The 23,388-nt window shown below is 29.8% G+C and overlaps 1 protein-coding gene and 1 long non-coding RNA gene across 3 annotated transcripts in view; one reads left to right on the top strand and one right to left on the bottom strand.

Moving 5' to 3' along the window:
• Nucleotides 1-7,115: 7,115 nt before the first annotated feature.
• LOC147813470 (uncharacterized) lies at nt 7,116-7,901 on the bottom strand. The gene is made up of 2 exons (XR_015432456.1): nt 7,779-7,901; nt 7,116-7,271 (listed from the first exon to the last, which is right to left on the bottom strand). It is a non-coding gene; the product is annotated as an uncharacterized LOC147813470 (long non-coding RNA).
• Nucleotides 7,902-14,963: 7,062 nt separating this feature from the next.
• Nucleotides 14,964-23,388, top strand: part of LOC107438278 (ubiquitin carboxyl-terminal hydrolase isozyme L3) — a 59,078-nt gene continuing 50,653 nt past the window's right edge. Inside the window, exons 1-2 of one of the 2 annotated variants that reach the window (XM_087158957.1) lie at nt 14,964-14,985; nt 19,207-19,335. In XM_087158957.1, coding sequence (XP_087015083.1) covers nt 19,243-19,335 — 93 coding nt within the window. In that variant the 5' untranslated portion in view covers nt 14,964-14,985; nt 19,207-19,242. Of the gene's footprint in view, nt 14,986-19,206; nt 19,336-23,388 lie in introns of those variants that run through there. The other variant, XM_087158956.1, reaches the window with a different exon arrangement.

Below are 23,388 nucleotides of genomic sequence, written 5' to 3'. Positions count from 1 at the left end.
AAATTTCAAACAGAAAAGTGTAAAAAATGGCAAAATGAGGATAAAAAAAAATCCATCCAATAGCAAATAAAGAAAAACTCAATAGTTAAACGCCGTTTTTGTGTATTTTAAAACTTACATCATATTGTTCTTAATTCTTTCTTACACTTTGTTCTCGGAGAGACGAAATGAAATTTCATAGTTCGAAAAATATTAAAAAGTTTATACTAGGGCTGCTAATTTTGGGAAAATACAGAATACCAGCCGTAACAACAATAAATTCTTACACTTTTGGTTTTGGGAGAATATTAAACTATCCATAAATACAACTATTTACAGTGACCAGTGGAAGTGGAGTCTCTCACGAGTGGGGGAGGTCTCTCTCATATATATATATATATATATATATATATATATATATATATATATATATATATATATATATATATATATATATATATATATATATATATATATATATATATATATATATATATATATATATATATATATATATATGGTGTAATATCTCAGCCGATTGCATCATTCTTTATCATGTAATACTGAGAAGAAATCATGTGATACTACTTCCTTGTAATTGAGAGGCGCCAGCCAGTCCAAAAGGGGAAGTCCCGAAGGGAAACTCCTGAATTTATAATTAACTCTTACTTTATACCATAGAACACTCTTAATTCTTAGTCACATGCATTCCGGAGACCACTGCGAGAAGGCAGCTCTCACGAGTCATGTCAATAATGTTAACTGCTGTATCCTTCCATCCTTTTAATTTCTATTAAATTGTTATGTTTGTTAAACTATCGTCGTTATTTACTCCTATGCTGCACTAACTTCCATATATATATATATATATATATATATATATATATATATATATATATATATATATATATAGTATTAACCGAGTCCAAATTATCTGAACCTGAATGGCTCTCAAGAATTCGAATTGGCAACTTTAACTTCATGATTCGAATTTTATTAACCATTTGCACTCCGTGTACTTTTATATGCCCAACGATCTAATATCAGTACAATAGCTGTTTTAATTCACGATATAGTATTATTACACAATATTAAAATTCTTATAATAAAGTGGTTACTAACTATTAAGATATAAAATTTCTTAATTTTAAAGTGGTGACTGTTGACGGTGCCTCAGTGGAGACATCGGAGTGCGAAGAATTGTTACAACTAACTAGAAATAGAGACATTTTTTTCTTCCAGATTTGTTGTTGTAGTTAATTTACGTCGCACTAGAGCTGCACGATGGGCTATTGGCGACGGTCTGGGAAACACCCCTGAGGATGATCCGAAGACATGCCATCACAATTTTGATCCTCTGCTGAGGGCATTTTTTTTTTAGAATTCAGGCAGGAATAAATACCTATTTTTTTAATTGCAAATTTAATTACATAAATATTGAGAGAAAATTTGTAATTTTAGAAGGGGTTATGTCCCTTCATTTATAAAATATGAGGGGCCTAAAGCCCCTCTGCTTCTGTCCGGTTCTACGTTCCCTGACTATTCGTTGACTATATACGCATACATAAAAGTTCATGAATTTTCACAATCAAGGGCTTATAAACCGTCTGTATAATGAGCTCACAAGCCTGCAAATGTGTGAAAAGATGACAATTTACACCGTTTTTAGGAAATAGTTATTCTAGTGGGGAAAAGATTTATATTGATCCTGTTAGATTAGTAAATTTAACACGTTGAATGCCAAGCTTACGAATTGTTTAGAAATAGTGGTGGATAAAAATCTACTAAATTGAATTTATTAAACCAAGAATCACAATTAATAAACTACCACTTGAAAATATTTATTCGCTGTCCGGATCAAGTTGGCATCTCTGTGTATATAAATAAAACTATTTTTGTATGTTCTATATTACATTCATTTCTTCAAACCATTTTAGTAACAATAATAGTATAAAAATATTAAACATTTACTCGAATTATGTGTTTCGAATAATCTTGACTTCGCCAGTCATCGGTGACCCCCATGGCATTCAACGTGTTAATTTAATTCCATGTTTCCATAAATAATTCAAATATTCATATGGCATACCATTTCTGGTCGTACTATTTCGTAGCGAGTCTCTTAAAGTAATATCGAAAATTAAACAAAATGAATCAAATTAATTCTCTACCACTTTTTAAAATCTTTTGTCGAGAGCGGAACAGGTAGCATTTAATAAATAAAGCATAGAAAGTAATAAGTGTTATATTTATTTATACTCTCTTTAATTAATCAATTTCAACAATAGTTATGACTTATAATTCAAATTATCGATAATTAAAATTCTTATTTCCTTTCAATGCCTTCTCATGCCAGACAGTGTCAGTCGCCTACTATGGGCACAACACAGATGAAGATGGGAGGTGCCCGCTACTGCGGGCAGGTACTTCGAATCAACATATATCAAGCCAGTTCAATGGCAGTATTCAATGTGTATGCTTTCAATTGTAAACGGAAAAGAATATGCCAGAAAAAGTTACAAATTTTAATCTCTTTTAACAAAATTTTAAATTTTATTGCCCACCACTTTATTAATTATTAGTCGCACGTCTCAATACAGGTATGTGTATCAATTAATTAATTTTATTAATTTCACAGATTAATAAACATATTTTATTTTTAATGAATAGTAGAAGACATAGATATCTTCTTTTTTTTAAAAAAAATAATTGTTTGAATGAAATGTTTTTTCTACCAGGACATAATATTTTCAGAAAATTTACAGTCCTGTTTTATACGATTTTCTAAGAGCAGAAAATACATTTGTTTAATCTGTCAACAGTTGATTTAGAAACAGTAATTGTCTAGATTTGATTGGCTGCTGCGTGCCAATTTGACTCGATTTTCTATTTTAAAGTAAAAGAAGCAACAAAAAAGAAACGAACAACAATTCAATAAACTGGATTTAAATTTTTTTTTTTTTTTTTTCATTTTCAAAGTTCTTTAACAATTAGTCATCAATGGGGGAGGGTAAAAAAAAAAGAAGAATAAGCGATGGCGCTGATTGTCGCCAGTTCCAAGCGATCGAAACGAGCCTCAAAGTCTCATATGAGTGGCGATTCGTGACGGTCATTTTCCCAAAAGCGTGTTACGATAGCAACTAAAGATGTCTTGCGAAAAGAAATGGCTGCCTTTAGAATCCAATCCAGATGTAAGAATTTTTTCAATTAATACATTTATAAAATTTTTAGAATTACAAATATAAAAATTAAATAATAGTATTGCCTCGAAATTAAGTACTCAATTGACAAAACTATATTTAAATCATATATATTTTATGTATACAAACAATCATTTTCACATTTTCCTACCAAAAATGCTTGTTATTATTTTTTATAACAAATATAGAAATTAAGTTATAGTTTTAAATGTCAATAAAATTGGTGAAAATTATCATAACTTTATTTAAATAATTATGCCACATATATGTACAAATCAATACCATATTTTTCATCGTCTACTATTCTGATCATTTTAATTAATTTTATGTAATAATAAAATAAGTTAAAATTACTTGTTAGTTTTTATGTGGTAGGTATAAAAAATGGAAAACAAAAATAACAAATCACCTAGTAAATGTCTCAATGATGACTCCGTAAAATATTGAAACATAAATAGTTAAAATTAGATTTCTTATTTATTTAAGAACTTTAAATATGCCGCAAAATTAATTAACAATAAAAATATATTGTTAAAAAAACAAACTGTCATTTAATTATTACAACTTTTAGAACAGAAGTACAATAATCTAATCGGTGTCCAGTTATATAGCTGTCAATTTTGCGCTTTTTGTGGAACGTTTTCACTGTTGGAATAGAAAAAATAAAAAAAAAGAATTAAATTAGCACACCCTCCAACTGTTTCAAAATTTCTACAGCATAGCTATCATATTTTATGATTGTTCAGGAATATCTTTCTTGTTAGTAAAAACATTTCAATGCTTAAATATTTATTTAAAAAAATATTATTTAAAGTACCACTATAAATTTAATATTATAAACATAATTATATAAAACATATCTTTTATAATTTGTGTAGTAAACATATCAGTAACTTTAATGATAATTTGTGTAGTAAACATATCAGTAAGATACCTATCTGTTACCTATATATACGTTAGTAACTTCAACAAGTGGTATAATTTATGGTAAGGTAGGCTATTGTAGAATAATATATTATTCCTAATTGAATACGTTTGATTTACAGAACTTAGATCGCAACTATTTATAAATATAAATAATATAAACTCAGATGTATGTAAAACCAAGTAGCAAATCACCATGGATGCCAACTGCTCCGATTTTTTGGAAAGTTTTAATAAATTGAATGGGTTGCGAAAAAATATCCAGAATAAGGATAATTACGCCTACTTGATATAAGAGTAAACCCGAGATAGTTGCAGTTAAGTTACATTTCGTATGATAGGTACTTCGAATTTCTGATATGAATTTTGGTGGAAAAATTACTTAAAAAGATAAATACTAAACTAAAAATGGCTTAAATTTTGTTACCACTTGAAATATCTTTTTAAAAAGTTGCATACCTGCCAACTTTCACTCCTTCCGAGAATGGATTTTCAGAGTGGTTGTAAAACAATAAACGAAAATCAATCTGATTCAACAATATATTTATATTTTGGTCCCGTTGAAATTTGCTTGCGCAAACTGCGGAAACTAATAATTGGTGCACCGGAGTACCTGGCCAAAAAGGCCACCTCCGTAAATTATATGATTATAAACTGAATCAAAGGCCATTGATATTAAAATTATTTGAGTTAGTCAACTTAATGTTAGTTGTTAAATAAAATTAAGGAAAAGAAAATAGAACAGGGATAACACAGACAGGTAATAACATATATATATATATATATATATATATATATATATATATATATATATATATATATATATATATATATATATATATATATATATATATATATATATATATATATATATATATATATATATATATATATATATATATAAAATTAATTATTTATTATAAATCATTATTTATATTTTATATATAATTATTGAAAAATAAGCAGTTAGTGATTAACATTGTTAGTAGTTGTATTAGTAAATTGAATCAAAATGAGCCGCAGTAATTCCGCGAAGTATTGGGCCAACCCAAGAAGGTGGAAAAGGGTAATAATGATGATAGAGGAGCCAGTCAGAGGGATAGAAAAATCATCAAACGATGTCTTGGAGATTATTATAGTAATGGAGAATGGCCTTAGGCCGTCTCCTGCACTTAGGGTCATCTGGGTCGTAGTTAGAGGAAGACCATATAAGGGGGTTGAAGTGTCCAGTGCTCTTAAGAAAATACTTGATAGAACTAATTTTGAATAAGTCAAGAAAGCTAGGCGTACAGGTGACATAACGGATATTTTTATTCCTGAAATACCAGGTGGAATTTGTGATATTGAAATTTGCTTGTTCAAGGATTCTTATGTTTTTATATATTTATTGTAATTATTTATATGTAGTGGTGGTCAGACTCATTTATAATTATCATTATAATTCAAAACGTTAATTGGAATAACCTGAGTATTGCTACCACTTTAAATATGAAAATAAATCTTCCGGAAAATCCGGAAGAGTTTACAGGTATGAAGATGAGCAAGTTGGCATCGCTGAATCATGAATATGTCACTGCACTGTTCTACCAAGGGATGCCACGAGCTCGAGCTACTAAAAAAGTGGTAAAAACGATTAAAACTAGCAACTTTTTCCAGCATATTTCTTTCAGTTTACAATTGAAGACATATTTAATGAATGTTTTCAATTTAAATACGAATGATTTGCTCTGTAAGTCATGGTCGTTGCGATTGAATAATTAAATAGATTAAATAAAAAAATTGAGTTTTTTTTTAATATTTTTAGTCGCTCGTGGCATCCTTGCCTACCTCATCGACCAAGGATGGATAGAAAAAAGACCTGTCCACTGCCTCATTGTTAAGGCACCCAGCTAGTATATAATATGAAGTAATCGTGAAGTAATCGTAATTATTTGTGATAAATCTGTGTAGGGATCCAACTTTTTCGGATTTTGTAAAGTGGTAGTAGACGATGTAGAATTTTCTTTAATTTTTAAAGTGATTTTACAGCGCTGCCAACTACTACTTTTTTGCAACGTATTTTATATAGTGGTAGGCATTTAAAACCCAAAGCTTTCGGGATTTTTGGTGATTTTGCGAACATTTTAAAAGCCTCGCCACAAAAGTGCTCGAACAAAGCGGCGTTGCATATGAACTTTTGAATCATTTACCTGTAGTGGGGTGAAAAATAGGTTTCAATCGATGAAAAAAAAATAACATGTTAAAACATAAACTTAGCTACCACTAGAAATTTTTTTTACAAAATCCGTTGAAAGTTGGTAACCATGTAAAGATATAAAGTGGCACCTTACTTATATGCTTAAATATGTCGTGGTGGGAAGAATTACTATAATTGAAATTTCGTAAATGAATAAAAGTTTTGCAACACAAATTTCGCTATCACTAGAAAATAATCTCTGAATTTGTAAAGTAGTAAAAAATTATTTTTATCTCGCTGGTGGTCAAAATTATTTTTATAAATTTTTGCCTAAAATGTTTCGTAAAAAGACAGTTCTTTCCAATTATTTCCTTGCACTGGGTTGCCGCATGTGACTATAAATGTAAAAAGTGGTAGAGGCTGGTTTCTCTTTTTTATTTATTTATTATCTCTTTAACTATTCAATTGTAACTACCACTTTGACTTTCATTTTAAATTATTCATATTTAAAATTAAACTTGACTTAATAAATTTTTATTAAGCATTCTTTTAAAAGTAAGTATTTAAATTCTATTAATCAGCATTTTTGTTGCTATTTTAGTCGCACCTGGCAACCCCATTAAAGAGCAAATTCATTTTTCAAAAATAATGAGTCCTTCTTTTTAATGTAATATATTAAAATATCGCGCGTAGTAACTGCGAAATATTTTTCTTAGCGGTTGCAAAGTTTTTACTTTAATATTTTATTCTTGATTTGATAAATTGTATTTAAAAAGATTTAAGCTGTCACTACCTATAAGCAAATTAAACTTAAGTATAAAAAGTCAATAAGCATAAAAGTCAAATAACCTTTATTAATGATAAGCCATATTTTCAAGGAGAACATTTTTTCTTGAACAGCTTTGAGGAAAAACACCACGATTTGTGCGTAGGCAAATAGTTTCTCGTATTGTTCTACTGTCTGGTAGAAACTCCGGAAATTTGCAAAGTACCTGTCAAGAAACAATAATATGGAGTTCAATGTTGAAATATTACCCATGAAAAAAATGTAGCTTATCTAAAATTGCTTCAAATCAACTTTAATATATTTAGGATCAACCTGCTACAAACGGTCTTATCTGTGTGGTCTATGTTGCAATTAAGTCTATAAGGTGGGTTAAAAGTAAAGAGGAGAGGAAGGGAGTAAAATGAGCTCCGACTATTCTTAATTATAAACCATTTGTCACTATTTACTTTCTCTCGGGTAAGAAACCGGCCGATTTATACGTTATAACAGTTAAAAAGTTTTTATTGTGATGGATATTTTATTCTTCCCGAAAACAAGCTGAAATAAACTAATTTTCTGATCTGTTTTTGCTCTTTTTCCGTCTTGATTCACAAAAGATATATGAATTACAAAATTAAACATTACAAAATAGGATACACAAAAAGAAGTTATGAATTGCAAAATAGAAATGCAGACACTTCTATACTAAATTTATATTTAAAAAAAATCTTACTTTTAGCAGCAAATGTTTTTGGAAGAATTTGCATTGCAAAGTTAGAAGCACAATTTTGAAGATCATACTTGAAGTTTTTAGAAATATTGTCTTTTTCAAACTTTCAAAATTTCCATCCACTAAAATAAACGTAAAAAAATTTAAATCTTCTTTGTTTTCTTTAATACCACTATTTATAAAAAAGCATTCTAAAATAAATATTACAATTCTGAAGAAGAAGATTAAAATTGTTGTTGTTGTTTCTAATGCTACTTGCCTACACCAGAAAACCAGCTTGGTGAAATCAAGCGAATTTAAGGCAGAGGGTGCATTTCTTGCTTTTCAATGGTGCTATCTATGACCTACCACTTCAGCAAAACACACGCAGATCCCCTTTTTAAATGGGAGGCCCATTCATATTTACATTCATTCATCCAAGGATCGTTATTTTGACTTGAACCAGAGAAAGATCAATCTCTAATTCAGTACCCCAAAAGGTATGATTTGTCATGCGGATATGGCGGACTTTGTGACACTACAGATTTAGCGCGCACCAGACACCTTTCACTACTCGGGAAAAATAAAGTAATTTCCATGCGCTTTAAGTATGATCTTTCAAATTGTGCCAGCAGTGTTGCCATTAAAAATCTTCCTAAATATTTACGGCTAAAAGAATGTTTAGATAGAATTAGTATTAGAACGTTTGCATAATTTTGCTCAACCCCCGTAAATAAACTTTCAGCTCTGTCTATGAGTCCTTGCTACTCCATTCCTTCATATTATGTTAGTTTTTTCATATAAATAATGTTTTCAATTCATGTAGATTATTTTTATGAAAATAATATCCATTGTTAATAAAAAAAATAATATGTATTGTAATCTGTATCTATTGTAATATCTATTGCACAAATTACAATTATTGTTCTTTTCTTTTAGGTAATGAACAAGGTAGGTGGATAAAAAACTATCTATTGTCAAACAGTCAAAAATACTGCTGATTTTTGAAGGAAAGTATTGTTTTCCCGTAACAAATTATCCCTTTTCATTTTCATTCAATATACTATCAAATTTTTATAAAAAATACAGTTGTAAAAAAAAAATTTCAAAATTGTAAGCCAATTTTCTCGAATTAAATATGCCCTTTTTATAAAACAATATCGATTTTTAACCATCAAGTAAATTAATTTTTCAAGATTGATTTCATTAAAAGGGTAATTTACGAAAAACTTTCGAACTGAATGATAGTTTTGCTGATGGTGAATATCAGCAAAATGCATAACATTTACATACAGCATTTTAGTTGAAAGTTTTTTCTTTCAAAAAATCATATTTAGTAGTGAAACTTCTCTGGAACGACCACTCTCTGTTTCACAGTAAAATGTCCGTTGGTTGTTCTTAGGGGTTACCTCCATTGACTTCAAGATGTTAATAAAGGTACATGATATTTCACTCGTCATTATTTTAATTTAACTCGGTGTCATTTTCTTGGTGCTTAAATGACGTTGGTGTTATGAAAACCGTATTGATCAATAAAATTTACCGTCAATAGAAATGTCACTGATATAATTTATGCGTAAAAACAAATTTACCTATAGGGAACTATAAAACTATTTTAAACAAATAAGTAATTGTGTTCTTTGTTTAAGACGTTCATGCCGGGTGTTGCGCCTGAAAGCGGGACGGAAAAGAGAAAATACTTGTAGAAGAACTGTTATCAATCTTAGATAATATTCGGGAGGAGTTAATCTATTCTCAACAATAACAATTCACTGTAAGGAAATTTATCATCATCATCAAAATATATCTGGGCGCCTGGGGCCATTAGCGGCCTTTTGCCCATTCGTCTTGGATTGTGATCTTTAAGGTGGTTCTTTCTGATAATTGGAATGCAATTGTAGTATAAGGAAATTAAATATTTTATATATTAGTTAAAATTAAAATTTATCACGGTTGGATGCTGGATATTGGGGTTATCTCGGCGTTTGGCGCGAAGTGCCACTAACCGATTCTGTTTTGTCGTATTCTAGGAGGTCCTAAATATCTTTGAAGTTGTAGTATGTTGTAACGACAAATCAAGTCCTTAAAGAAGTAAATCTTTAGTTTCGAAGTGAAAATCATCTTTGGAATTTATCACGGCAAAGAAGCAATTCAATATAAAAATTGCATCCGTTAAAAACAATTGGTAGTTATGGAATTTTTTGATTCCCGAAAAAAAAACTAAAAAATGAAATTTATTTGCTACCAGTTTTTACTCCGGTGCGCCGCTCGATGAGACAATCTAGCGTGATCCACCGGTGAGTCACCCCGGCGTGAACGTGTTAAGCTTGCCTTTAATTTCATATCATGAAATTTAGTTTACTTTTAGAAACGAGAGGTTTGCTTGTTTCAGATGCTTAGTTTTTCCTAAAATAACTTCCCCAGCTAAACAGAACAGAATTTTTTCGAAATCATCAGAACAATAGCAGCACTCTATTGCAGTGATATGCATCATATTCCCGACATCAATAACACATACATTGCCTCATTTTCATCATATCAGTTTAGCTAAAGTTCATACTTTCACAATATAGTCCTATCACCCTACTGCATATAATTACACAGTCAGAACCTCAATGATCCACATGAATACTTCTTTACTTTATCTGCATTCCACAACCTCATCGAAGCACCACGAAGATCAAGCTAAAGATGAATGGGAAAAGGGCCGCAAGAGGCCTCAAGTGCCCAGATGCGGTTTAATTTTTTCGAAATCACCCAGCCATATGGTAGAAGATAAACTTAAAATGACTGTTACTACCTCTCCCATACTCTCACCATAACTTGCCTTACTGTCAAATTCCAGTCTCAAAAAGGTATCACTTCACATGAAGGAGTCAATTGTCCGTTTCGGTGGCAGGTGCTCCGAATTCCATATCAGTCGAAGTTTGTAAATACTTTAACAGAGAGAAATATGCTAAAATAAGTTCCTAATTTTTATCTCTTTTAATAGATTTTCTCATTTTTACTCACCCGTTGCCTTGCAACTGCTTGGTTTTAGAAACAATTGCATACCTGCCAATTCTTCCGGATTTTCCGAAAGATTTTGTTTTCATATTTAAAGTGGTAGTAAATATATACCATTTTTTCTTTTATAAACTTAATTTTCAAATGATTTTGATCACCACTATTCTTCCAAAAATTAAGCACATGTATTAATATGCGTTACTATCATGGTTGTCAATTTAAGCTTTCTCAAATACAACGCATTTGCTTGCTTAAAATTGAAGTTTTAATTCCATTTTAATACCACTGAGAAAAATGATAATGGAAGGGATTAAAAGTTGGCAGGTATGCAATTGTTCTATGTGTGATTTCAACAAACTATTAGATATTGATTTTATCGAAAACAATAGAAACTTCAGCCCGATCACCGCTTTTTTCCTGAGCGACTGCGTTTTATCTAGGCATTTCATTTAATCTTTCTGGACAAACTCTGCACTCTACACCAATGAAACCCTGCTACCGGGAGGAGGCGAGGGAGTGCAGAGGGAGTCCTCCCCATTTGTAAATATCTTTTCTTCTGTAAATGTCTTATTGTTTTTATTATCTTATGTACCATTTGCGACTTATATTTAACCCAGATTTGATTTCCCAATTGTATTTATATGCGATTTAACAAATGTTAAGTACCGCACCTCCCTTCCTTTTACCTAAACTCGATGAAGGAGCAGATATCCGTCTAGGATAGGCACTCCTTAACTACTTGAATAGTTAGTAGTAGTAGAGTAGTTTAGAAACAATATAGATTTTTATGTAACTAATATACAGTTTGATTGATAGGGATATTCAGCTTCTCCAATACAAATGCTAAGAATGAAAGAACACAGTTACCAGTCTTTAATCTTTTGAAGAACACAACACGTTCCAAAAATTAAACATGGTCATTATAGCAGTTAAAGAGTTGTGTTTATGTGTGCGTCTTTAGTTTGGCAGAAAATTTCAGAAATTTTTAAACGTTAATATCGATGATTATTATTACTTAAAAAAATCTTTTTTTTATGAAATTTCTAGGTTAATTTTAAAAGTTGAAGTTATCGAGAAAGTTTTTAAATATCATTTATTATTACAAACCATAACTTCGGAATCGGCTTTTGAAGTTCAGACTCATATTCATTATTCTGTAAAAAGAAAGTAAAGCTTATGAAATTTAAATTGAGTACAAATACTTACTGCATTCAGTATTGAGCGAGCAAATATTTTTATTGAGAGCAAAAGTATTTTTTTTTTTTTTTACTCAGTAGACATGCCATTGAAATTTCGAATAAATTTATATCAAACGATATTAAATCTCATCTTTTTGTTAGTTAAGTTTAGTTGTTGTCTTGTCAAGGGGTATGATATTTTGCTTCACTTTAATACGAAATCCCTCTATTTACGCTTTTACCTCAATTTGAGCTTTTAGTTTCATATTTTGCAATCTTGTAACCAAAATATTTTAAATCAATCTTGAAAAATTTCCTATTCATGTAAGTTCATTTTAATTCGCTACCAAATCTATAGATTTCGTTTTATGTTTTATTCTGTTTTTTATTTACATTTTATTTTCTGTTGTTACGCGATATTTTTATTTAATGTATTCTATTTTATTTGTTGTAAACTTTTTTGAGTGCTCCTCACACTACTGTATTGATATATTTTGCTTTGGCTATATTGATACAATATTAGAAAGCACCCCTTTTTATTGATATAATCGTGGGAGCTGATGAAAAGATTATATCTTTTATTTTCCGGATTTTGTTAATTTTTTCCGGTTTCTTTTTTTATTTTCATTATTACTTTTCTTTTTTTTCCCCTTTTTTCATTGTTCTGTAATTTTTCTATGTTTTCTCTACATTTTGAACTTATATATGTTTAGAAAAGTGAATGCATAAGAATTTTTTTTTAAATGTAAATAGTCAGGGAAGCCATAGGCGACTAAAAATTATGTTAAAAGTGGTAGAAACTCAATCCACTTTTATGTATTTATCATACTTTTAATTATTTAATAACTACCACTATGACTTATAGTTCAAATTAATAATTTTTAAAATAAAAAATTACTCGTTAATATTCCAATAAACTGAAAGGAATATTCAATAAATTGTAACTAATATTAATTTCTTCAATTAATTTTATTAGTTATTACTTTTTGGTCGCGGTTGAGAAGCAATAAAAAGAGTAAATAATAAAAAGATAAATACTAATATAGTATAATAAAAAGAGTAAATACTAATGTGTGATTTTCAGTCTTAAGAAGTTTATTAAGAAATTTATTATTACGCATTGTCAACTTCCGTCGACAGTTTTTAATCTATGACAGCCAAAAGAATGATCCACCACAAAATCTAAATTTAGTTAATATAGAAGCAACATTTTAAATAAAAAAAGTGGTAGTTTAAATTTGATAATTATTTCTAAAAAATAGCTTTTTTAATGTTTTTTGTAAATACCGTATTTCTTAATGCAAATTTTTGGAATAAGATAGTGTTTTAGCCCAGAAATTCTTTGATATAATGGAACTCAGACCTAAACGGTTACTCTTCATCTCGATGATCCGTCCCATCCTGACTTATGCATCTCCAGCTTGGTGCAACATCTCCACATCACTCCTTAAAAAACTCAAAATATGCCAGAATAAAATCCTCAGGAAAATAACAAAAGCAAGATGGTTTATCCGCAATAAAAACATACATCGCGACCTCAACATAGATTTTTTAGATCATCATATTGCAAAGCAAAATTTCAGATCTTATGAAAAGACCATATATTGTGACACCGCAGGATTCAACGAAATTTTGAAAACTTAAGAGAAGACGTAAACCTCAGACCGATGGCAGCTCATTTTTGTAGTGACGTAATTTTAACTAAAATACAAAATATTTAATTTCCTTTTATTCCAATTGCATTCCAATTACCAGAAAGAACCACCTTAAAGACCACAATACAAGACGAATGGGAAAAAGGCCGCTAACGGCCCCAGGTGCCCAGATATATTTCGATGATGATAATGATGAAATTCTTTGATATGCCTCTGATCACATTAAAATAGAATTTTAAATCAGGATAACAAATACTCTAGTCTGGTTCATAGTTGGGATATATATTAGTTCACCTCACAGTTATTTAGTAATGAGTAAGGCCCGGATTTTTATGACATTTGCATTTTTTTTGCATTTTTGGACATTTTTTGTCTTTTAGAGCTTTTTTTTTAGATTTTTAGGGCATTTTTCTTTAAATTTTGGGGTGTAGTTTGCATTTTAATGCATTTTTTAAAGTTTTTTGTTAATTTTTTCCAATTTTTATTATTTTTCATCAATTTTCATTATTACACTGGCTTCCAAACAATGAAGAAAATCTATAGAATATTAACAGGTGAAGCAAAATCTTTTCAAATTGACGAAAAATTGTCAGTAAGTGAGACCGTCTTTTTCAAGTACGCACCTATAACATCAGTAGACGTTGAAAGAAGCTTCTGCAGGAATGAAAATTTACTTTCAGACAGGAGACGCTCGCTTACATTTCAAATTATCACAAAACATTTAATAATCCAATGTAATTCTGATATTTAGTAATATTATGAAATGGAAGTTGTTATATCCATTAAAGTTTCCATACATATTAAAAATATTTTGGTGTCAATATATTTTCCTTTTTCTGTTATTTTAGGATATAAAACAAATTTTTCAAACTTTAATGAACGTAGAACAAGTATTGCATTGCTTTATATTTTTAAATGACTCATAATAATTTTAAAGAGCAAAACATTTTTTTAATTCAATATTTTTACTTTATTTAAGGCATTTTTTGCGCAATTTTTGGATATTTATAATAGCATTTTTTGCCCTTTTTAAGGGCATTTTTGCACTTTTTAAGGGCATTAGTTGAGACTTTTTAGGTCATCAAAATCCGGGCTCTAGTAATGAGTTACAACCAAAACAAGTCACGTAATAGAATAATCCACTCTAGACAATTCGTCTAGTATTGACAAAAAAAAAAAAAAAAAAAAAAAGAAAAAAAAAGAATCAGCCGAAACGTTCCTGTTGAGAAAGCATGATCTTGACCAGTTGGATTCTCAACGTGGCGGCTGCCGGACTCGTCGATATTTATGCATTCTCTTATCGATTAATCGCAACGTCCTTCACATTATTTGTTTTCGTCTGGCAAAAGTAATATTTAGTTTTGAGATTTTGTATCGAAAGCGACGGCGCAGGTAAATCGATAATGAATAAATATTCGAAAAATTCTTTCTCTCTTTTAAACATTCTTTTAAATTTTTTTTCTGTGACTGTTAGAAAAGCTGTAATATGTAGGGTCTACGATAACATATAGGGTCTACGATAAGAATTCCAAATTATTAGCCAGTAAATTAGCCAAATATTAAAATTATTCTGGCTTATATTATTTGGACCCAATTCTAATTTATTCTGCGGCTCATGTACCGAAAATTACTGTGATCAAATAAAAAATTATCAAGTCCTTGTCACTACTTACTGGGACGCCACGGGTGACCAAAAATGTAAAAAGTTGTAGGAACTTAATTCACATTTATTTATTTATAATCTCCTTAATTAATCAATCGTAACTACCACTATGACTTACAATTTAAATTATTCATATTTAAAAAAAAAAGCTTTTGATCAAATTGAAAAAGAAAAATTATATCGGAGATGCTACATTGCACCGGACATTAATAATTATTATCGAGTAGTAAATAGTAATTCATACTTGCAAACTCTTCCGGATTTTCCGGAAGATTTTATTTTCATATTTAAAGTGGTAGCAATACTCAGGTTATTCCAATTAACTTTTTGAATTATAATGATAATTATAAATGAGTTTGATCACCACTACATATAAATTATTACAATAAATATATCAAAGCATAATAATCCTTGCGCAAGCGAATTTCAACGGAATCAAAATATAAATATATTTTTGAGTCAGATTGTTTTTCGTTTATTGTTTTACAACCACTCTGAAAATCCATTCTCGGAAGGAGTAAAAGTTGGCAGGTATGGTAATTTATCAATGCATACCTGCCAACTTTTAATCATTTTGAGGATGATTTTCCCTACTGGTAGCAAAATGGAATTATAAATTACAATTTCTGGCAGAAACATGCACAGTATTTTGAACTAGCTTATGCGGATTATCAAAACAGTATTACATATTAATATAAATGATTAATTTTTTAAAAAATAGTGGTGGATCAAAAAGGTTATAAATTAAGTTTATAAATGCAAGGAAGCATATATTTTACTACCACTTTAAATACAGAAATAAAATTTTACGCCAAATGCGTAAAAGTTGGCAGGTATGTCAATGTGTGATTCTTGTTTCAAATTTTTATTCACCACTATATCTAAATAATTCGAAAGCTTATATCGTTCGAAAATTTCGTTAATATGCTCGGCAAATCTAATCATGGCTGTATTCATTTTTCAATGGCAATTAATGTAAATCTCCGATCAAGTTTGTACATACTTCTAATCATGGTTACTTTATTAGAATGTTACCACATTGTTATATAATTCAAAATGTTTTATTCACTGTATATAATTTTTATGATGAATAGGGTAGGGGACGCTGCGCGGCCTAGGCACCCAGTTTTGTTTAAAGAAAGAAAGAATAATAGGCTCGGCATCTTTCCCAGGGGTGAAAGCGAGACGGAAAAGAGGAAAGGCTGGTAGTAAAACCATTTCAATTATAGCTAGTTTTGGGGAGGAGTTTACTTATTCTTTTTTTAAATTTTTCAACAATATCTACTTTATCTTGGAAAAGAAGCAGTTTTATATATATGCCAGAATTATAAAAGAAATCTTGATAGTTAGAGATATTTCATTTTTTTCGAAAAAAATGCTGGAATGAAATGTTTTACGTACCAGGGTTTTCTCTTTTCCGTCTTGCTATATAAGGGCTTTCACCCATGATCTTTCCTATGTATGGTTGCGTTATGGTATATTTCAAGATGAATGGGAAAAGGGCCATTTAGGCCTCAGATGCCCAGTTCTACAACAACGAACGAACGAATTAATAGGCTCGGCATCTTTTAAGAGATACAAGAGCTCCTTCAAAACGCCGAACTAGTGACGATGCTGCAATCACTCCTCTCCGGAGCCCAAGTCTAATCCAACATCCAGGACTAAGCCTTTTCCACAAGCCGATCACAGCTTGCTTCAAACTTTACTTAATGGGGTCTCCCCATCTGAATGATGATCATCTAGCCACAATTCATGCTCTACTCCAATGATGACCTGAACTCTTTTTTGAAATTACTTGATGAACTCTAACATATGACTTCCTACCATATGCCATTCTAGTGTAGACGATCCAGCACCCAGTTTAGTAGACTCCAGCAAATGTTATACAAAAGGGGAAAGAATCTAGGATTCACTCACCAGCGCGTCATCTCTAAAAACAGGTCACCTCCCAACCGCTAGACAAAACTTCTACTCTTATCTACATCAGCTAATTTGGCAGTCATTTCTTGTAACTGTAATTCTAACTGTTTTCTCTTCCTTTCAGAATCTTGTCTTGATGTGGACAAGGCATTTACTTCATTTGCTAATTCTGCTTTCTCAACTTCAAGATTTGCTTTAAATTTCTCTAAAGAAGCTTTAGCTTTTCTTAGAGAATCTAATTTCTCATTCAAATTTTCTAAAGCGGAAAAGTTTAGTGGACTCGTCCGGAGCAGTTGGCATATCTGGAATATAAATTTCTTATTTTGAAAGAAATAAGGACACACACGGAAACTTTATTAGACAAGTCTTCAATAAAGCACTCTATTGCCATGCAGCTAACTATTAAAATATTTTAAAACTGAACTGCTGAAAGGTGAAACATTCAGACCACTTCTGCAACTTTAGATGATATTTTATCTAACAAATTTAATTAATTTACCACTATACTGAGAATGTTTTGGTACTTTTATCCTAATTTATAAAGCTACAGTCAATATAGGTTAGTGGCGCTTCGCGCCAAACGCCGAGATAACCCCAATATCCAGCATCCTACAGTCAATTTCTATTTCGTATAAATTCCGTTTATTTTACTCAACTACTTTATTACCAATTATCGCAGCATACTTTCATTTTTCTTTGTTATTTTATTTCCAACGCAAATCACGATGAATATGATCCGATAAATCATTATAAAAAGGTAAAAGGCTCATCAAGGCTGAAAGCCTTGAGAAATCCTAAAACTATAACTATGCATTAGCCCTTCAATAGTAAACTGAAAAAATATGCTAGGTGCTAGAAAAAAATATGTTAATTTTAATCTCTTTTAAACAGATTTTGAATTTTATTAGTCACCACTTATTAAATTTTTAGTCTCCCATGGTAACTCTGTACTTTTGGACTGTTACACTATATTTATATTTACATGTGAAATCTTGTACCACTATAATTGTTTTTTAAAAAAGTCAAGTATAAAGAGCTTTATGAGTTCCAACATGGTATTGTAAGCTCCATACCAGCCAACTCTTAATCCTCTTGGGGATTAATTTCCCTAATGGTAGTAAAATGAAATTTAAATTAATATATTAGGCTGAAACGTACGCAGTATTTTGAGAGAGTTTATGCGGTTTTCACTACTTTCCTTTCCTTTATTTAGCAAAAATTGGGTGACTGAACTGCGCACCGGCCCCTAACCCATACATCATGAAATAATTATATTCATTGATTTAAAACATTTTGATTTAAGCAACATTATGGTAGTTAAAAAGTCAAGCACTTTGCTTGATAAATTAAAAACATTTTGTATCAGTTTAAATATGATAATTATATACAGGCATGATTTGAAAATATACGTTGGATATCATAAAACTCTACTCAAGGGGATTTCCCCATTCCAAAGATGATTTTCACTTCAAAACTGAAGATTTACTTCTATAAGGACTTGATTTGTCGTTACAACATACTACAACTTCAAAGATATTTAGGACCTCCTAGAATACGACAAAACAGAATCGATGAATCGGTTAGTGGCGCTTCGCGCCAAACGTCGAGATAACCCCAATATCCAGCATCCAGCGTTGGTACTTATTTACAGACATAATTGGAGATAGATAAATTAATCATTATTTGAACAAAAAGAAACATTATATTCAAACATAATAAGTGAAATAGTAATTATATTTATATATATGCTTAATTTTTTTAAAAAAAATAGTGGTGTTTAAAAAGACTATAAATTATTGATATGTTTATAAATGCAAGGAATATATAGAATGCATACATTTTACTACCACTTTAAATATAGAAATAAAATTTTACGCCAAATGAGTAAAAGTTAGCAGGTATCCTATCAATTCTTAAATCCCAATCTTTGTTGTTACTTGCGTGATAGTACTTTATATTTATTTGACAATATGAAAACAAAAAGAATCATCCTACCGTATCGAAAAACACCCTTTTTTCTTGTCTTTCAGTTCTTGAGTAGTGTTGGAGTGCCAGAAGAATGGTCTATGATTGATGTTATTGACTTAGAAGACGAGCACATAGAAAACTTACCAAAGAAAGTCAAAGCCGTTCTCTTATTATTTCCCACCGGTGAGCAGGTAAGAATAAATTCGAAATAATAATTATTATTTGAATTCCGCTCTAAATAATTAGATATTTTTTATCATCTTCAAATTTTGAATATAATGACGAGAATGCTATAAAAAACAGAACAAGTTACATAAACCTGCAAAAATATATAACAAAAATGTTCGCACCATATGTAAAGCCTTTAATGTGTTGAAAGGTGGAACAGTACTGATACCCCTCAACTGATACAAATTTTCCATAGTTTAAAAAATAATTATAGTTTAAAAAATTATTATAGATCCAGTAGTTGCAAAATTAGACTTAAAAGATTTTTACCTACCACTACATAGAAATGTAATCAATTAGAAAGGTAGTCCGATCGCGCAATATTTAAATAGAAGGGTCTCAAGCTTCCTCGGGTGCCTAGCTTCAGGATCAGAGCTACATACATATTCTCTGGTGTTTTAACCCTTTCCCGAACAGCTAATTTCGATTGAACATAACTTAAGTATGGACATTTTAATTCAAAATAGACAACAAAAGAAATTAAAATTGAAACACAATATTTTCAGTTTTGTAAAAAATTTTAAACGTTATTTTTTTAAAAATGTTTCGAATCAGATACGTGAGCATTTTTTGTATACATATAGAGATATATAAGAACAAAATAAAAAATACCAAACAATACACACATTTTCACAAAAATTACAATAATGTGCCCAGGATTCCCTTAAAAACGGATTTTAGTTGCATCAACTGAAATAACAGATTTTTAATTAGTTCTCAGGCTATTTCAGCACCTCGGAAGCTAGAACATTTTAATGGCTTCTCTTATAGAAGTAAGATAAGATGTAAATAAAAAGAATGAAGTTGTTCTTTAAAGGTTTCTTGAACGTTTGTTTTTCAGTTTACAACTGTAGTTCGTTGCTTTCACGTTTCCGTATAGGATGTTTTTCCAACGCCATCTTGGATTTTAGACAAACTTTTTGTAGTTTTGATTCTTAACATCTTAATACAATATGATAACAAACATTCAATAGCACATACTTTCATAAAAAGGTGGAAAATAAGGCTTTCCCTTTAGGATATTGGAAGAAATAGCCCTGGATAGTTTTTAGAATTTCTTCCGAAATTTTAGTACATCTTTCGCAAGAAAGTTATTTTGCAAGTTATCTTATTTACATTAAATTTGTTTTGGTTTTTTTTTTTTAAATAAATTCTTTTTATAGTAAGTGTAATGATAAATTACCCTTCTGAAAATGCTGTATGTAGAATTGTATTAGCATAAATTTCTGGAAGAAGAAAAAAAAAGAATATCGTTGAAGTTTTAAAATAACGCCCTCGCCATTTTAATTTTGAGAAGACCTTGTATTTTAAGTTTGGAGAGTTATCATCGAGCAAACTAAATATTAATTATCACATTCTTTTTAAAATCGAAATATAGAACCCATTATTCAAAATGCAGAAATTTGCAGAAAACGAATTAGAACCCATAATTCGTTTTCTGCAAATTTCTGTTCGATGCATATATTTCAAAATTTCTCTTTTATTCGTAGTTATAAATATTGCCATCTCAAATCGGAGCAAACATTTTTATATGTGAATATATGGAATTTAATAATAAAGAAAATATTTTCATACATTTATATCTGAAACTGGTCAAACTTAATTCTTATTTGGAGTAATTTGTAAAGCTTTAATTAAATTATTTACTAGCTACTGAGGTGTAGTTAAAATTGCCAGAAAAAAGTTAACTTATCCCATGTTTTTATTTCGTATCATAAACATAGTTAAAACATTAGGCAGATTATAAAATAATGAATTTTAGTAAATATTTTTTTTTAAAAAATCTGAGATTTTATTTCCATCAAAATTATAGAGAATATTATAGTTAAAGCAAGCAATTTGATTTGTGTAGCAGCAAAATTTTAATGACTCTCACATTCGCCTCTGATTTTTTATTAAAAAAGGTTGTGGGGACAGGTTTTCTACTTATTTGTTTTCACTATATAATTAAGCTGCCTAGCATTCCTCGGAAAATTAAAAAACTTTTAACAAAATTTCTAAAAGAACATTCGAAGATTCACATCCCTACATTTATTTTAAAAAAAAAAAATTTTTCTATGGATCTTGCCGAGAAATTTCTGTCCTCAGCAATAAGTATTCAAATGTCTGTTTAAAAATTTACTATCGGTTTTTTAAGCAGTGAGTTTTTGTTAAAAAATTTTACCGTCGAGTTTTTTAGCAGTGAGATTTTTGTTAAAGCAGTGAGTTTTCAAATATTTGTTTCAAAATTTTACTACCGATTTTTTTAGCAGTGAATTTTCAAACATTTGTTAAGAAATTTCACAATCGGGTTTTTTTAGAAGTGAGTGCTTTGTTAAAGCAGTGAGTTTTCAAACATTTGTTTAGAAATTTTACCACCAGATCTTTTAGCAGTGAGTTTTTAAACGTTTGTTTAAAAATTATATTACCGGGTTTTTTAGTTTTCTGAGGACTTTGGTCACCTAAAATGTAATACCTGTTATTAATAGAATATGAAAATAATATATTATGTTACAAAACTCAACCGTCTTTAAAAGCTTAGCCCCGGTGTGTAACAAAACTTAGATAATAAAGTTAAATTTGTTGCTATGAGGTTTTGGATTTTGCAACATAAAATATTTCAGAATTGTGAAATGGAGATTCGGGTAATTTGGAATAGTCGAGCAATATGGAAAAACATTAAAAAATTAAAAGTGCTAAAAATTAAGAAATTGTGGAATTTTTTGAAATGTTATGAAAGATAGAATCATGTTATTAATTTTTTAATCTAAACTACTAATCGTTTATTAAGTGTACAAGAAAAGAATTTGCTGGTTTCGCTTTCATAAAACAATAGTCTTGGAAGTACATTGACTCTTTAAGGGATATGGAACTCTTTAAGGGATTGACTCATTAAGGGATATTGACTCCTTAAGGGATATGGACTCTACAAAGTGAAGTTTTAGAAATAATTTTACATTAACTGATATGAAGTTTTTTAGTAAATTTTACATGTTGTTTAGCTTGGTTGTAAATTATTGATTATTTAAATGAAATTTTATAAATAAATCTAAAAATTGCAGAAAATTAACCAAGTATTAAATAAGTACAAAAATGATCCCTTTTGCATTTGTTGCGCGTTAGCAACAGTATGCCAAGATATGTTAGTAATGTTGATTTTCAAAAAATATTGTTCTTCGGCAAAGCTACTATTCCATATTACCCGACTATTCTATTGGAACTACGAAGTGAAATTTTCGTAATAGATTTTCTAGAGAATTTTGTACTTTCATTTTAGTTTTCACGGTAGCAAATTAGAGTTAGAATATTAGAGCATTTAGTATGTAGAGTATATATTAGATTATATAGTATTCACAGTAGCCAAGTCAAGCCGATTTTAGCTCCATACACCCTAGAGAAGTAGTTTCGCACACACAAGTGATAACACTATAATTGTTGTATTTATGTGTAATAATTTATTTAGGAAAGGAATTATTCTACCAAAAGTAAATGGTATTCCCTTTTACCCGAATCTCCTCTAACTCAAAATAAGGCATTGGACATTCTGTGTGGTGTATGTATGGCATCTCATTTTATACAGGAAATATTAGGTTGTTCCATATGAAACGGACTTTTAATTATTCATCTATAATTATTTTTTAATAATTCATCTATAATTAACCTCCTTCTGCTACGGAATTCGCGCAGAAACTACAAAATATTTTTGCTATTGCTATCAAAGTATATGAATTAAGATTTTATTTTCGGTTTAATAAGTTGAATTTAGTAAAATTTTAAATATCACTGCTTATATTTAATTTAAAAGTACATACAGGGTTTCCAACAAGTAGGGAAGCGGTGTTTAAATATCTCGAAAAATTGCATCGGATTAAAAATATAAATGTGAGCGTATGAAACATTTTCGAAAGATATTTACGAAGATATCAACCTCCTCAAACTCACCCCTAAATATGACGTTGGGTACACTTTAAAATCTCAAGCAGAATCCACCATGTTTTATTGCGGATTTGGATTCTTCGAAAAAATTAATACATTTC

The sequence above is a fragment of the Parasteatoda tepidariorum genome, chromosome 3 (assembly GCF_982258835.1).
Source record: "Parasteatoda tepidariorum strain Cologne lab strain chromosome 3, Ptep-v5.0, whole genome shotgun sequence".
NCBI classification, from domain to species: Eukaryota; Metazoa; Arthropoda; class Arachnida; order Araneae; family Theridiidae; genus Parasteatoda; species Parasteatoda tepidariorum.
Note: the sequence above shows the minus strand (reverse complement) of the source record. Positions and strands in the feature narration are given on the sequence as shown.